The sequence below is a fragment of the Protopterus annectens genome, chromosome 5.part0 (assembly GCF_019279795.1).
Source record: "Protopterus annectens isolate FY-2018-M chromosome 5.part0, PAN1.0, whole genome shotgun sequence".
NCBI classification, from domain to species: Eukaryota; Metazoa; Chordata; order Ceratodontiformes; family Protopteridae; genus Protopterus; species Protopterus annectens.
The window spans coordinates 1,616,688,665-1,616,704,965 of NC_056735.1; the positions used below are offsets into that span (position 1 = coordinate 1,616,688,665).

General features: G+C 40.7%; 1 protein-coding gene across 3 annotated transcripts in view; it reads left to right on the top strand.

Moving 5' to 3' along the window:
• Positions 1–16,301, top strand: part of TBC1D23 (TBC1 domain family member 23) — a 1,834,851-nt gene that overhangs the window by 1,597,305 nt on the left and 221,245 nt on the right. For all 3 annotated transcript variants that reach the window (XM_044071377.1, XM_044071378.1, XM_044071379.1), the window contains one exon: positions 13,071–13,265. In XM_044071377.1, the coding sequence (XP_043927312.1) occupies positions 13,071–13,265 (195 nt within the window). The remainder of the gene's footprint in view (positions 1–13,070; positions 13,266–16,301) is intronic.

A 16,301-nucleotide genomic window follows, 5' to 3' on the forward strand; every position in this document is an offset into this window, starting at 1 on the left:
GGGTACAATGACCTCTCCCGATCCGGACGCGAATCCCTCCATGACCAGGTGGGCCACGCAGAAGGTCCCCCCAACCACCTTGGCAACGCGAGTGTCAAAAGAGAGGCTCTGTCAACCTGGGTCCCCAGGTCCCCGATAACTTCCTCCGCGTCTAATGGATTACCACCCATGTGGCAATCAGGGGCCACCCTGCTCCTCCCAAAGGATATGACCATACACCCCCTGGCATCTAGCTCAAGGCCACGGCTCTGGCACCAGTCATCCACCTCAATGAGACCTCTCTGGAGGACGTCTGTGTCTGATGGAGTGTCAATTATGTTGCCCAGTTTGCAGTCATCTGCAAATTTTGCCAGCCACAATCCCCCTATGTTTGCCTGCACTTCAGAAAAACAAATGCCGAACAAGAGGGGGCCCAGGACCGAGCCCTGTGGGACACCGCCCGCGACCGGCCCAGAGTCTGACATGGCACCAGCAACTCCAACCCTGTGTGTTCTGTCCCCGAGCCAGCCTGCAACTCATCCCGTGACACATGGGTCCACATCCAAGCTGGTGAGCCTTTCCATGATGCCCGAGTGGGGCACCGCGTCGAATGCCCTCGCCAGGTCAAGGCAGGCTGCGTGAACCGCCCCACCCTCACCAATGGCCCCAGCGACTGTCCCGAAAAAGTCGACCAAGTTCAAGAGGCAGGACCTGCCCCTAACAAAGCCAAACTGGGCAGGATCCAGCGTCTGCAGGTCCCCAATGTCTCCATTCATGAGCTCCACCACGATCCTCCCCATAGCCCCGCAGACAAGGCTCGCCAAGCCCATGGGGCGGCAACCTCCAGGGTCCGTAGAAGCACCTCTCCCGTGGTGCCTTTTGGGCCTAATGAGGTCTGAGTAAAGTGAGATGATAACACCTTTGGACCTAGAAGCTATTCCTCCTCTTATATGTTGTGAAGTATAGATAGACTTCTTTACCTTGGTGGAGACATGTTGGTCAAATGCGAGATTGCTGACTAGCAAGCTCCCAAATCCATAACTACTGGTTCTGCTCTTAGGGGTATATTATCTATGTCACGGGTTCCCAAACTGTGCGCAACGGCACCCTGGGGAGCCGCAGCTTTCTCACAGGGGTGCTGTGAAGCTTAGCAGCTGATTGTATGGGCCGTCAGGTAAGTGAATGCCTGTATGAGTGTGTGTGTGTGTGTGTGTGTGTGTGTGTGTGTGTGTGTGTGTGTGTGTGTGTGTGTGTCTATCTGCGTGTGTGAGTGAATGCCTGCATGAAAACAAATGAGTCTGTGTGTGTGAGATCGGGAGAGTGAGAGCGATGTGTGAGTGAATGCAGGAATGAATGAAGAAGTGGCTGTGTGTGTGTGTGTGTGTGTGTGTGTGTGTGTGTGTGTGTGTACGTGTACGCAGGTATGAATGAGGAAGTGACTGTGTGTGTGCGTGGCCGGCCTTAGGCATAGGGCAGGTTTTGTTATAGAATACTGAAGTTTCAAGTGTAAGGGACCACAACCAATGGAAGATGCTGTTTCTAGCATAACTAGTACAAAGAGAAGTTATCCCATTTATAAATATGCATATATTGGAAGCTAAGAAGCACTGTAGTCATACCTCTCAACCTCTTAGTGCAAGAAATCTGGAGAAGTCTGAAATAATAGGGGGGGTCAAAGACCCAACAATAGGAACATATTTTAAATATTGCTCTTATAAACTTATAAAGTTGATAAAATAACAGGATTTGTCTTCGCATGGATTTTTTTGAAGAAAATGAAGTCTGAAACTTAAATGTATGTCATTATTTTGTGACTTCAGTCCTCAGATCACCCCAGTGATTTGTCAGAAAACCACAGATGATATAAGAAACAGACCAAAAATATGAGGCAAAAATCTGAACATTCTGTTAAAATCTGGAGAGTTGAGAGGTATGACTATCATTTGGTAATTCAGGCATACCATGATTTGATGCAGTGTCTTTAAAATTGATAGCATTAACATATTGATAAGAATTAGATAAAGCAGTAAGCATTAGACTTGCAACTGGCTATGCCATTAATTGTGCTGAGTTGCTCTGAAATTAGTGAGTTGTGCTGCATGAATGCAGGGAGTTATCTAGGCGAACTACGCAACCACCTATACACAGTAGGGTCCTAACAGTTTTGTGTACTTTCATGTGTAAACATGTGGCATTTCTGCATGTTGGCTACACCTCCTCTGTACTAATTACTAGCTATAGTAGATGTAAGAGTTATGTCTCTTACCCTCCCCAGTAGTTTCAAGATGGTTGCTATCGTTTGTTCAGCTTGGTTGGATATAGGAAGGTTTTCTTCTAAACTTTATGTCGCTGGATTGTGAAAAGTAATTAAATTTCCATTATTATACAAATCAAAAACTAATTTCACAGTCCATAAAGGATGAAAGTATGTATCAATGAAACTGTAACCTTTTCACTATGCATGGCTTTAATATTTGTGTTTGGTGGATGTTTAGAAGTTATTTTTGTAAAGGATATTTTTTTTTCCTGTTGGAGGTACATAGTTCAAGTGTATTTCTACTGGCATATAGCTTTGCACGTGTTGAAGGTGTGGTTTTAATGTAGTAGGTATGTCACTAGTAGGTGGAGAGTATCATTAATTACCAAGGAGAGCTCTGATGTGTTTAACATTCTTCTGGAGTAATGTTGACTTTTTTTTAATCCCCTTTTGCATTTACTTCTGATTCTTTTATTATTGTGCAGAATTGTGTGTGTTTTGTCTGTCTCATTGTTATGGATGTTCTTCGTTTTCCATTGCTGCAGTCCTTACTATTGGGTATAGTCCGCATCCAGTCGGCCCGAATACCAGAGTATAAGGCTGACGTCGGTCAGGGCGCATTAGACTGACGTCAGTACGTCAGGGTACTAATGCGCATGACCGGCGTCATATCCTCAGTCTTTTTTGCCACGTGGTCCGATGCAGAAGCAGTTTTGCGAGTGCAGGTTGGCGTTCTGAAATATTTCCGAAACCGGAGTTTCAGACCGAATCAGAGTTGGCTAAGTACCCGTTGGGGAACATTTTGGTTTTTCTTGCCTCAGTATTTAACCGGATGTCAGAAAAGTGAATAACTGTATTTCTTGTGGGAAACAAATACCTCATAGGGATTACCATACATTGTGTATACCTTGTTTAGGGCCTGAGCACGACGTTGTTGGTTGCCGCTCTTGTGCTAGGTTTAACAAACGCACTATTAAGAGGAGGTTAGACTGTGCCAGATTAGTGTTTGGGAAGCGTTGCAATTATAAAATGCCGCCGGATGCTCCGGCCCGCTTCGTCCAAGAAGCGCAAGGACAAAACAGCGAAGCCTAGGGTTGATGAACCGGCAGTCCCGGACGTCGGTTCTTTAGGAGGCTCAGTGGAGCCAGAGGTTTTGCCAGGAGTTTCTATGGAGTCTCAGGCAGAAACTTTACTGTTACAGGATGTACCCTCTCAGGAGGCAGGCCAGGCTGAGGGGGCTTCTCAGGTAACTATTCTTCCCTCTCTTCCCAAAGTAGTTAGAGCCTCTCCTTCTGTTGCCAAAACTTCTTTTAGAGGTAGGCCAAGTTCAGCTTCAGTAGGGGCTTCTCCTAGCATTTCGGGTTCTGTACCTAAGAAACATATGCTTAAAATGGCAGAAGATTTGATTACTATGATTAGAGGTTCTATGGGCCCTCCTGATAAGAGGCCTAGGGTGGAACCAGAGTTTGACAGTTTTGAACAGGGTTCAGGGGCTTCTGAGTCTTCTGGAAGATTTGCAGGAGTATCCTCATTATTCTGATTCTGATGTGGATGATGCCACTCCTTCGGCTTCTCCTCCTGAGGATTTTTCATTTTCAGAGACTCTGCATTCCATGAGGGAGCACTTTAAATGGGAAGGCCAGGATTACTCTGATTCCAGGAAGAGGCTTAGGGAATTCTTGTTTTACCCCAGCATAGGCCCTTAGCTATACCTCCTGTGTTAAATGTGGTGGAAGATGTTTTTGCAGAGGCTTCCCTGAACCCTGATTCTTTGCCTCCTGCTCCTGTTAAACCTGATAGGTACTATAGGTTCCCGAAGCTCATAAGTATTTGTTTAAGAGTCCTAGGGCAGACCCAGAAACTGTTTCTCAGGGGCCTAAAGGTGTTAAGGCCTCTGTGGTTAAAAATCCTGTTCCCACTGACAAAGAGGCAAGGGCGTTGGATAGGTGGGGTAAGAAAGTGTATACTTCTTCCACTCTAGCCATGAGGCGTTGAATTGTCAGTTTCACATGCTGAAATATCAAAATTATCTCCTTTCACAATTGAAATCTAAGGTGGATGCTTTGGCGGAAGGTATTGATTGTAAAGAATTGCTGGATTTAGTTTATGTGTCTGAACAAGTGGGCAAGCATTCTTTGCAATGTGGTTTTGATGCTGTGCAGGCCTCCTCGAGGGTGGCTGCCACTAGTTCTGTTCTTCGCAGGCATGCCTGGTTGAGGATCAAAATTTGGCTGAGCATGTTAAGACACGGATTTTGGATGCTCCTTTACAGTCTGATGTGTTGTTTGGTTCACCTGTGGAAGCAGTTTTAAAGAAAATGGAGGACAAAGCTAAGTCTATGCAAACTGTTAAAGATTTTTGCAGGTACAGCCACGAAGTTTAGTAGAAATTGGCCTGCTAAGGGGTGGACATATCCTGCTTATGATTCCCAGTCTAGGGGTAGGTCTAGACGTGGTAGGGGCAGGGCTCAAGGTTCTTTTAGGCCTAGAACAGGCCGTTCACCTGCTCAGACTTCTGGTGAGGGCAGGGGTCAGTCCTTTCGTAAACAGACCCAATGACCTGCCTTTTCAGCTGCCAGTAGATTCTCGTCTGGCAGCTCCTTTGGGAGGACGACTGTCTCTTTTCAAAGAAAATTGGGATTTAATTACTCAAGACAGATGGGTGTTGGACATCATTCACCACGGTTACAGATTTTATTTCCATACAATGCCCCTTTCAAAGGCATGCCAGACGTTCCTCCTCCACAAAGAAAAGAGGCTCACAAGCAAGTTTCTCAGTTACTCCAAATGGGGGCCATTCAGCCAGTCCCTGTATCAGAAAGGGGCCTAGGATTTTATTCTCGCATGTTCCTAGTACCAAAGAAGGGGAACACGTGGAGACCGATTTTGGATTTATCTCTCCTCAACACTTATCTGGACATTCCCAAGTTCAAGATGTTGACGTTACAACAGCTTTTACCCCTGCTGGGCAAAGATCACTGGATGGTAACTTTAGATCTCAAGGAAGCTTACCTTCATGTGCCTATCAGGCCAAGTTACAGGAAGTATCTGTGGTTTCGAGCTGGAGATTCTCATTATCAGTTCTCTGCATTGCCCTTTGGCTTATCTACTGCGCCCAGAGTATTCACAAAGGTTCTGGCTCCAGTGATAGCTTACTTCAGGCTACAAGGAATTCAAATCTATCCTTATTTAGACGACTGCCTGATTCTGGCTCAAGAAAAGGAAGACCTTCTACAGCATCTGGAATATGTTATAGCAGTGCTAAGATGCCTAGGGTATTCTGTGAACGAAATAAAGTCCAGTCTAGTACCCTCTCAAGACATGTGCTTTCTGGGTGTGAGACTGAATACAGCAGCCCAGATGGCCTTTTTAACCCCGGACAAACAAAAGAGTCTATCACTTTACTTCCATCAACTATCTCATCAGTCCGTGCTGACTGCAAAGACAGTCCTTCAAGCATTAGGGTTCATGGCATCTTGTATTCTGGTGCTTCCCAATGCCAAACTGCATATGAGGAAGTTACAATGGTATCTCAAAATGTATGGACACAGCACTGCCAGGATTTAGACACTGTCATTCAAATAATACCTTGCCTTCAAAGAGAATTTTTGTGGTGGGCTCAGGAATGTCACCTAAACAAGGGACTCTCTGTGACCCGGCCAGAGGCGAGTCAGATTTTAACGACAGATGCCTCGGACATTGCTTGGGGAGCTCATCTAAATGGAAAGTGGATACAAGACAAGTGGCCTGCCAGACTACAGCATCTACATATCAACATGAAGGAGATGTTAGCAGTCCAGTTCGCATTACTGGCTTTCAAGGAGTTACTTCTTCCAGGGCAGGTGTTGATTCTAACAGACAACACAACTGTCATGTGGTACATCAACAAACAAGGGGAACACATTCTTATCCTCTATGCAGGCAAGCAATGATTTTATGGGAGACTGCTTCACGCTTGCACCTAACTCTTCAGGCAAGGTTTCTGCCAGGAGCACAGAACTCCTTAGCAGATGTGTTAAGCAGACAAATCATGGATCCCCACGAGTGGAAACTGGATCTTCATGTATTTCAGAAATTGACAGTGTCATGGGGAACTCCAGACATAGATCTGTTCGCTTCTCCACTAAACCACCAGCTGCCACAGTTTTGCACAAAGGGGTTTCATCACACAGCTTGGAAAGTGGATGCTCTGTCTTTCAGTTGGACAAACCTTCATGTGTATGCCTTTCCACCTCTGCCTCTTCTTCCAAAGGTACTGTTAAAGGTCAGACAGGACAGGCCAAGGATGATTTTGATAGCTCCAGATTGGCCTCGGCAACACTGGTACCCACTACTACGGAGTCTGGTAAAGAAGCCTCCATGGCCTTTACCTTTGATTCCACATCTGTTATCCCAGAAGGACGGTCATCTGCTCAATGTCAAGCTTCACTCTCTTCATCTGACAGCCTGGCATATTCTGTGTTGAAACACAGCAGGTCTCAACTTCCTCAACAAGTTTTAAATGTGATTATGGAAGCTAGAAGACCTAGTACAAGGAAAGTGTACGCAGAAAAATGGAAGAGATTTTTATTTTGGAGTAAAGCAAAGAATTTGGAGATTTCTGAGCCTAATTTGAGTATGGCTCTTCAATATCTTACTGAGTTACTGGACAAGGGTCTGTCCTTCTCTTCCATTAAGATTCATGCTGCAGCAATCTCAGCTCACTATGATTGTGACCCACCATTGTTTTCGCATCCTTTGTTCAAGCAGTTTCTTAGAGGGGCAAAGAATATAAGACCCCACGTAGAGCTCCTACTCCTGCTTGGGATCTCAATTTTGTGTTGGAAAAACTTACTCTACAACCTTTTGAGCCTGCGGCTACTGCTGAATTGAAATATTTGTCATGGAAGACTGCTTTTTTGTTGGCTATTACTTCTGCAAGAAGGGTGTCTGAGTTGCAGGCCCTTATGGCAGTCGAGCCCTTTTGATTTTCCATAAGGATAGGGTATCATTACGCACTAATCCTTCCTTTATGCCTAAGGTGGTTTCTAGTGTGGCTTTAAACCAAACTATTCATTTGCCTACTTTTTATGCAGACCCCCAAAATAAAGGGGAAAAGATTTTGCATACTTTAGATGTACACAGGCAATTGCGTTATTACTTAAGCAGGACTAAGGATTTTAGGCAGTCTCAGCAGTTGTTTGTTTCTTTTGCTTTGAGTTCGCAGGGCAAGCCTGTGTCAAAACAAACTATTTCTAGGTGGATTGGCTTTTGCATTGCATTTTGTTATTCCCATCATGGCAAGGAGATTCCAGCTGGGATTAGGCCTCATTCCACTAGGGCTACTGCCACTTCAACAGCATTTCTACGGTGGGTAGCAACTAAGGATATTTTGGAAGCAGCTACTTGGAGTTCAGTGCATACTTTCTCTAAGCATTATCACCTTCCTATCTACTCTAAGTCTAGGGCTGGTTTTGCCACAGCTGTTTTGCAAGGCATGTTGTCAGCTCCTGCTTCTTTATGATTTGCCAGCCTCCCTTACCTCTGCTTTGGGATTCTACCCAATAGTAAGGACTGCAGCAATGGAAAACGAAGAACATAGTACAGTTTTGTACCTACCATAAATGTAGATGTTCGAGGATTCCATTGCTGCAGTCCAATTTACCCTCCCTCCTTCCCCTCTGTGTTTAGGGGTGGTTGTGTAGGTGAGTTTACGTGCTTATATTTTTGTATATATTGTTCATGTTTTGGTGCAGGTATTTTGGGCCTTGTCTTTTTAGGGTCTTCTGACATCTGGGGCAAGAAAAGACTGAGGATATGACGCCGGTCATGCGCATTAGTACCCTGACGTACTGACGTCAGTCTAATGCGCCCTGACCGACGTCAGCCTTATACTCTGGTATTCGGGCCGACTGGATGCGGACTATACCCAATAGTAAGGACTGCAGCAATGGAATCCTCGAACATCTACATTTATGGTAGGTACAAAACTGTACTTTTTGTATTACTTGCATTCCCCATCATGCTATTGTAGATTAGACTTTGGTTCTCACTGTAGTAACATAACATCATGGCATGATTGTTAAGGTTTCTGCTACACATCTCCAAGGTCTGTGGTTAGTTTCTGATCTCTTTTCCCTTCTCTGTGCAGATTTCCATGTAGATAGAGAAGAATTTTGGACTGTCTTCAGCTTTATCTAAGGGAGGGTTTTGTGTGTGTGTGTGTGTGTGTGTGTGTGTGTGTGTGTGTGTGTGTGTGTGTGTGTGTGTGTGTGTGTGTGTGTGTGTGTGTGTGTGTAGTAGTAGTAGTAGTATTGGGATATTAATGACAGAAGTTTTGAGTGGCCTTTTATTGTTGACGTTTTTTGAAATGGGTAGTTATTGGTTCATACATTTTGTTTCATTGTTTATTAAACGAATGTTTAAAACTACAAATTTAAACATATTCTAACAAGTGGTGCTGTATTATACAAGGAATATAATTCAATACAATTATGAAAGTGAATCAAAGAATAAATACGTGTATGCATGGCCCTAAAAATGTGTGCAAGGAGTCTGTTTTGAAAATAGCCCAAAGGTAAACTGAATTCTCCACTGGCCAGATGCATTTCTATGAATGTAGGTTTTCATGCCATTTCAATGAATGTGAGTTTTGCCATTTAAATGAATGTGAGTTTCAAGGGCAGAGAAGTTTACTGCTCATGCTAAATCTTTTTTCATTGTGAGACTGTATTGTTTATTTAGCAAATGGCTATCTGTGTTTGTGCTATTTTATTTCAATATCTGTAATCACTGAAGAAGCAGATAAGAGAACAGTATGCCTAATGATATATTTGAATGGTATGCATGGTAACTAGTGATAAGTAACCAAATAATGGAACATTGGAGTGGCTGAAGAGGGGGTTTCTGGAGGGGCTGCTCTGGGGTGGCAAGGTATCGTTTTTTTCCCTTTGAAATATGCACTTTATGCACACCGTGGGTGGGGCATCTCAGGAAAACCTGGATTCAGCAAGGGAGCCGAGAATCGAAAAAAATTTGGGAACCACTGATCTATGTAATAGTTCCCTGAGGCAGTCTGTTTTTCAAAGGACACAATAATGCACTTTTTGGCATTTAGCTTTAGTTCATAACTCTAGCACCATATATTTGTGTGGGACAAACCCTCCTGTAGGATTGCTGAGTCTTTGGGAAATTTAGTGACTGCTTTCCACTTGCAGTCATTCACAGACATGGTCAGCCAAAGACCCATAATGTTGACCTTTACTTCTCTGAAGTCAAAGCAAAGTAGTAGTGGCCCCAGCACAGAGGCCTGTTGGACATGCCTCTCAACCTATGGGCACAAGGAATCTGGACAGCGCCACAAATAATGGGGGAACAAAAGACCAAAAATAGGGACGTATTTTAAATATTGCCCTTATAATCTTAGAAAGTTGCTAGAATAACAGGGTTTCTATTAGCATGTATTTTCTGAAGAATGTAAAGTCTTAAACTCAAATGTCTGTCATTCAATTCAGTCCCCAGTGATGTGCCAAAAAACTACAAATTTTATGAGGAATGGACCAAGCATACGAGCCAAAAATGTGAGCAGTTGAGAAGTATGCTTTTGGATCCCACTAGTGACAGGTCTTTTTGTGGAGATGGCTTCCCCTATCCCAGCTTTGTGTGTCTTATCTGTGCGCCAGTTTGCAATCCAGTGGGTCATGTAAGGGTTTATTCAGAAATGTAACAAGTTTTTCAACAATGCCTGACTGGGTTATTGTGTCATAGGCTTTGGCCAGGTCAGGACTGGCAGTGTGTACTCTCTTCCCTTCATTCATAGCTTTTGCGACTTTTTCAAAAAAGGCCACTAAGCTGGGCAGGCATGACCTTTGATGATGGGATGAGTCCAGTGTTTGGATATTTCCTATGTTTTTATTGATTTGCAGTTCCATGGCAAGTCTTTCCATGGCTTTATATATGAGGCTGGTCACACTTATGGGTCAGTAATTGCCTGGCTCTGTGGATGGTTGCCCTTCTGCAGGGGTATGACTGCTACTGTCCTTCATTCATTTGGTACAAAGCCAGTTTGGAGGCTGAGGCTGAACTGACATTTAGTAAGTCATAAAGTATGGATTTATGAAAATGTATGAATCTTTGCACAAATAGTTAAAATGTGATGTACATATATGTTGTCTCTAAGCAGTGAAGTCCCTGTATTTAAGGATAATCTAAGAATGCCTGCAGAAAGTTCAACTAATTTCATATTCGTCAAAGAGTTAAGGAATGCCTTTAGGCAAGGATGGTGTGTATCTATTGTACATTAGTGAAGGTAAAGAAGCATAAGTAGAATAGAGTAGTGTACTTTGTTCTCATTTTGGAAACATTGACAGTCATAAGTTTTTACTTTTTTTCCAATATCTTTATTAAGCTTTCATATTTTTTATTAAACTTGTGACAACACAAAGACTTTGTCAACATGTGATAAGTATTTATACATACAGATTACTTCTCTAACACATTAAAAATAATACCCTAGGAACTATGTGCACAAAATGCTAAATGTCTTTTTATGGTTTTAATTAATATGTTAGGAATACTAAACGCCGTTATGAATCATAACGTATAACTGTGATCATTTCTTTTTTCTTTAACTTGTATTTGTTTGTGAATATTTGAGTATATGATTGTGTACTCCAAAACTGTGCATAGTAGGAACATTTGCTTTGGTTATTGATTATTAACTTATGAGTTGTTATATACTTAATTGCCACTTTTTGAAAACCATGACATGACATCTTTGATCTGTTAAGACAGTTCTGTGAGATGTATAAATTCATCAGTGAGAAAAGGGTAATAAGAGGAGGGATGTGTAAAACTGCAAATTCCCAGGACACAGTGGTCTTCCCATTTTTTTTCTAGCCTGGCTTTTAAAGAACACAGCAATTTATATGAACATTTACAGCTCCAGAAGATATGAAGAATATCACCTCTTTGGACTTCACAGTAAACAGTTTGGTGAAGATGTGGAATAATATGTGTTAAGTTTATCAGGAGTTAGATATGCATTATTTATTGTCATTAACTGGGTATGTATAATTTTTTTAAAGGGAGTCATTTTAAGGATAATTGAATTGACTGAATTTTCTGTTTATTTTGAATTGCTGGCTTTACTTTGCTTTAGTAGTTTCAATATGAACTATTATCTTGATATTTTATATCTACAATTAATTTATACATATTTATTAGCATTTTTTAGTATAAACATATTTCACAACACCCTGCAGATATTTATGTTGTCATTAACTCTTGGAATCCCCTAAGAAGGTTAAGGTAATTTCTTATATCTGTATCAGTATAACTGAATAGCTTTTGGGAAGGTTCAGGGCATTTCTGAAATCATTTATTGAATGTTTTTTATAGTTATAAATGTATAATATTGTAATTTCTTTAAGGGATAATTGTTTGTTTAACATTGAAATATTCAGTTTAAAATTTGGATTAAGGTGAAATGGTTGCAAGATTTTAAATGGATTTGTTAGATTTAGTGATTTGATTATCTTTCACAACATAATTATCATATTTTTAAACAATTATTTATTTTGATGCTTCCATTATTTTCTTTATTGAGAAAGGGTAGAGATTTAGGATTATATTTGGAATTAAGTCATAAGATTTTATGGGGTGCTAATATAGTTTAGTTGTAAAAATTGTATAGTTGATATTATTACATATGTCTGCAATAGTCAAGTTCCAGTTGGCTGCAGACAGTGTGCTAAAACGTTTTTCACCCAGGGCCAAGGGTGTAGCTAGCCATATTCAGTGTACTCAAGCGAGTACTTTTTTGTCTGAGCATCTCTTGGATGTTACTCAAATAGCAGAGAAAGTTCACTTCAGTCTAAACTCAGTTTAGTTTGCAGCACAGATGTTTGCAAAATGTGTTTATGTGAGACGGCTGTACCTCTGAAAGTAGCTGTTTTATGGTTTTAAGTGGCAAGAAGTGAAAACAATGCATCCCTTTCCTGTGTGTAAAAGGACATTTTGAAGGTTGAGTACATTTGTTAAATGATAGATGGGTGCTAGAGGTAACTTCTTTAGGACCGAGTACAAAATATAAAATTCTGGCTACAACCCTGCCCAGGGCTGCATCAGAGGTAGAACTTGCTAAAATGGGGGCTGTTTGACTGTGTGAGATGTCAGGGAGTGGCTTAAAGCAGACATAGGTGCAATAGCTTAAATTGTAGTGAATAGAGTAGCATGATAGCATGTGTTGTACATTATGGTCACCTTTTTTTTTTTTTTTAAAGGCAGTGACATTCTAATTTGATGCAGTGAGTTGGAGTGTCTTTTTACTTGGCTTAGATTTATAAGGAGTATGACATTTTTTCTTCCTCTTTGGTGTCAGGATTGTTTTTTCAAGCAGATAAAGTATTTTACCCCCTGTGATTATATGATTACAGTTGTATGCAGCTGATCTCTACAAATGTGGCTTAAGATTTTATTTTCATTAAAATATATGCTGTCATTTTTCTGTCAGTCATAGATCACATTTAACCAAATCCTTGCCAGATACAGGCATTATAGTATGTTTTTCTTTTGCCTGTAATGCAGTTCTAAAGCTAGCAAATAGTATGCAAGTAGCTAGTATGAAAATGTGTTGCTATTTTTAGTATAAGGTCCATATCCTTGGATGACATAACTGAAACTGCTGTACATAACACATGCATGAATTTAGGCATACATTCTTGGGTAATCTAAGAAAATGTCAGTGAATAGATGCTAGATTATGGTGTTTGAATTTAAGGTCTGTGGTATAGACTGATTGTGCTTCATTTCATATTTCTTTTGTAATAGATGATTAAACTGTTTTCTATTTTCAGCCATTTACTAGTGACTGCAACTCATATGTATTGCTTAAGAGAAATTCCATCTCGAAATGGACTAGCCTATATCCAGTCACGTCAGGCCCTAAATTCAGTAGTAAAAATCACCTCCAAAAAGAAACATCCAGAACTTATTACCTTCAAATTTGGGAGCTCCGGTTCTTCAGGTGTAGAGATTTCAGCAGTAGAAAGGTAAGAGTTTTATCTTAATTTAGTTCCTAACTATAATAGTTAATTATATATTTGTCTCCATATTTCTTCACAGTTCTTGAGTCCGTAGTTTATTTTTAAGTTCACCCTTTGTGTCACATTTATCTGGATATGTTTGTCCCCCCAACACACACACACACACACGCACACATGTATATGCTGCATTTACGCTAGATGTTGTGTTCCAGATTCTGGCTGAAAATAAAGAGAGTCTGAGAAGGACTCTTAAAATAAATAATATTTATAATAATAAAAATAAAGTGAGCTTGTTTATTAATTAAAACATTGGGATCCTTATCGTTTGCTGTCTCTCACATGGCTCTTAAAAGTCTTAAGATGTTCATCTTTAGATTACTGTTGCAGTAGCCTAAGCTGTGTGGGTATATCCCGCAAAATAATATGACAACTCGACAGCTTCCAAAGCTTAAGAGCACATTTCATGCACCCTAACCACTAAACAGCTCAAGGAGAGTGATATAAACTCAGTGGTTAGGGTGTGAAATCTTCAGAACTTAATTGCCTTCAAAGTGGTCTCTTCCTTGTGTATTTCTAGTGATTGACTGTCTGTTTGTGATTTTCCATGGCTAGAAGATTATACCATTTGGTAATACCTTGAAGAAAATGTTTATTTTTTTTGTCTGGAATTATTGCCATGTAATTGGACTGGTGTTTTTACTGGTTGTCACTAAATGTTTCTACCTTAAAACTTGTATTTTTAGTCTGGCTACCCTGTGGGAGAATGCTTTTTAAATTACTATTTTTTGTCAGAAAAAAAATATTTTTTTTGTCAAAATTTATAGCTAGGGACTAGGACTAGTGATTTTGGGGGTTGTTACTAAACAGTTCAGAATGTAATGTTTGTAGTCAGGTTGCACTACTGACTGTCCAAGGCATCACTGCACACTTTTCAGACACTGTTTTCAGTACAGACATGGACCAAGCTATGAGCTCTTTTGTCCTTCACTCCCCATCTGCAAAAAGAGCATTGGGCAGGAGTCTTCTGTCTTGAAGATGGGTTCCTTTTCTCCCCAGCTGCCTATGAGTGACACTGCTGTGGTCATTTCAGTTTCTCTGTCCCTCAGGTGTTGCTCCTTGAGAAGTCAGTAAGTATCATGAGATACCTATGTCCTCTGCTGCTGTTCTTTTCTCCTCTTTAGGCAAGGGACAACCACACTTGTCAGTATGGAAGGAGTGAGTGGATAATGCTCTATCTCAAAGTGAGATTTAAGAGAAGCCAAGAGTTGAACAATTTATGTAATGTTGGACTGATGATAGTTATAAAAAAGAACATATTTAAAGTGTACTGTATGTAATTGGGAACATGTTCATTTTTAATGTTAATGTTTGCTTATGAATGAAGTGAAAATTTAATAAAGGTGTTAAAAATGTACCTTGAAGCCAGTCTGAGGAACTTGATTTTTGGGGAAAGGGACTAGTTTTTGGATCGTTTTTTTTTTCTTGGTTGTGGGGGGGGTCTCCGAGGGTCTTCTATGTCACATAGAATAGACAGGGATGATTAGCTGGGTTTCGCTAAAGTTTTTTTTTTTCAAGTCTTTCAATCTTTATATTCTGAATATTCTCTAAATTAAAAAAAAAAAAGTTTTTCTCTCATAGTTCTCGATTCTTAGTTTGAGGGACAGGAATAATTTAGATTGTTTCTCAAGTTCTTACTCCACAGGAGGCGGTCTCTGAAGAAAGCTTTTCTTCGAATTCTCCTCCTAAAGAGTTATCCTTTACTGATGTTATTGCTAGAATGAAGGAGTTATTTCAGTGGGAATAAAAAAAAAATAATCCAGAATCCCAGCAGATATTATAACTTATTACAAGTGTATTTTCCTCAAGCTGCAGCTATTCCTCTTGTTTTGCCAACATTAGAAGATGCTTTCTTTGTATTCAGTAGTTTGCCTGTCAGTCACCTGTCACCAAGAAGTCTGATAACCTATATAAGGTTGATGAGACCCGCACTTTTTTCAAACCCTAGATCGGACCCTGCAGTAATTTGTCTGTCAAAAGCCCCTTCTTCCAACCTTCTTTTGGCAGCTCACCCTATTCCGTTTGACAAAGATGGGAAAGCTTTTGGTATGTTTAGGAAAAAGGTTTATACTTCTACCAGCTTATCTTTCAGAATGGTGAATTGTCAGGCTTACGTTTTTAATTTTCTGCTGCTTCTTTTGACAACACAAGGAAATTAATTGCTGAGCTATCTTCACAGACTAAAGCATCCCTAATTTTTTTAGTATTTTCTGTTATCATGGGTGACCAAACACTCTGTAAAATGTTCTTAAGACACTGCCGATGCTGTTTCTAGAGCAGCTGCCACTGGATCAATGATGAGAAAAGTTGCCTAGTTTGTAGTTCATATGGCTATTTTCCCAGAGATTACTAGAGGATGTCAGGGCTGAGCTCCTGAATGTCCCCTGGATAAAAAGGTATTGTTTGGCCCTTCCTCTGCTAAGGTCCTTAGATTTTATGAAAGGGAAAAGTTAATTCAAGTGGTTACCTGGATTTTTCAACCCTCCAAGCCAAAATGAAATAGAAACATTTCTTCCAGCTCAGGTTCCTTTTACAGGAAACAAAATCAACAATCTCAGCAAGGCACAGGTAAACAAAATTTCAGAATATAATGGCATGGAGGTTTAAAAAGAAGGGCGGCTCCTCTCAATACCAATGACGGTCTAAAACAGGAGATTGACTAAATGCCTCTCCTTGTTTTCCCCTCCCCATCTTAGCATTCCACAGTCTGTCTTTATTTCCTTTTTTGACAACATATAACCTCAGCACTAGGGTTCTGAGAATCATTCAAAAAGGCTATACCTGGCAGTAAGAATCCCATCTTCTTTTTTAAGGGATTCATGTGCATCTTTTCAATCAAACTTCCCCTTTTTCTCCTATCCTAGATCAAATGTTATCTGAGGGAGTTATAAGCTTGCTCCCACACAACAAATAACCAATGTAGAAGATTATATAGGAATGAGAGGTATGCTAATTGCTTTTTTGGAGAGAGTAGCTGATGCTTGA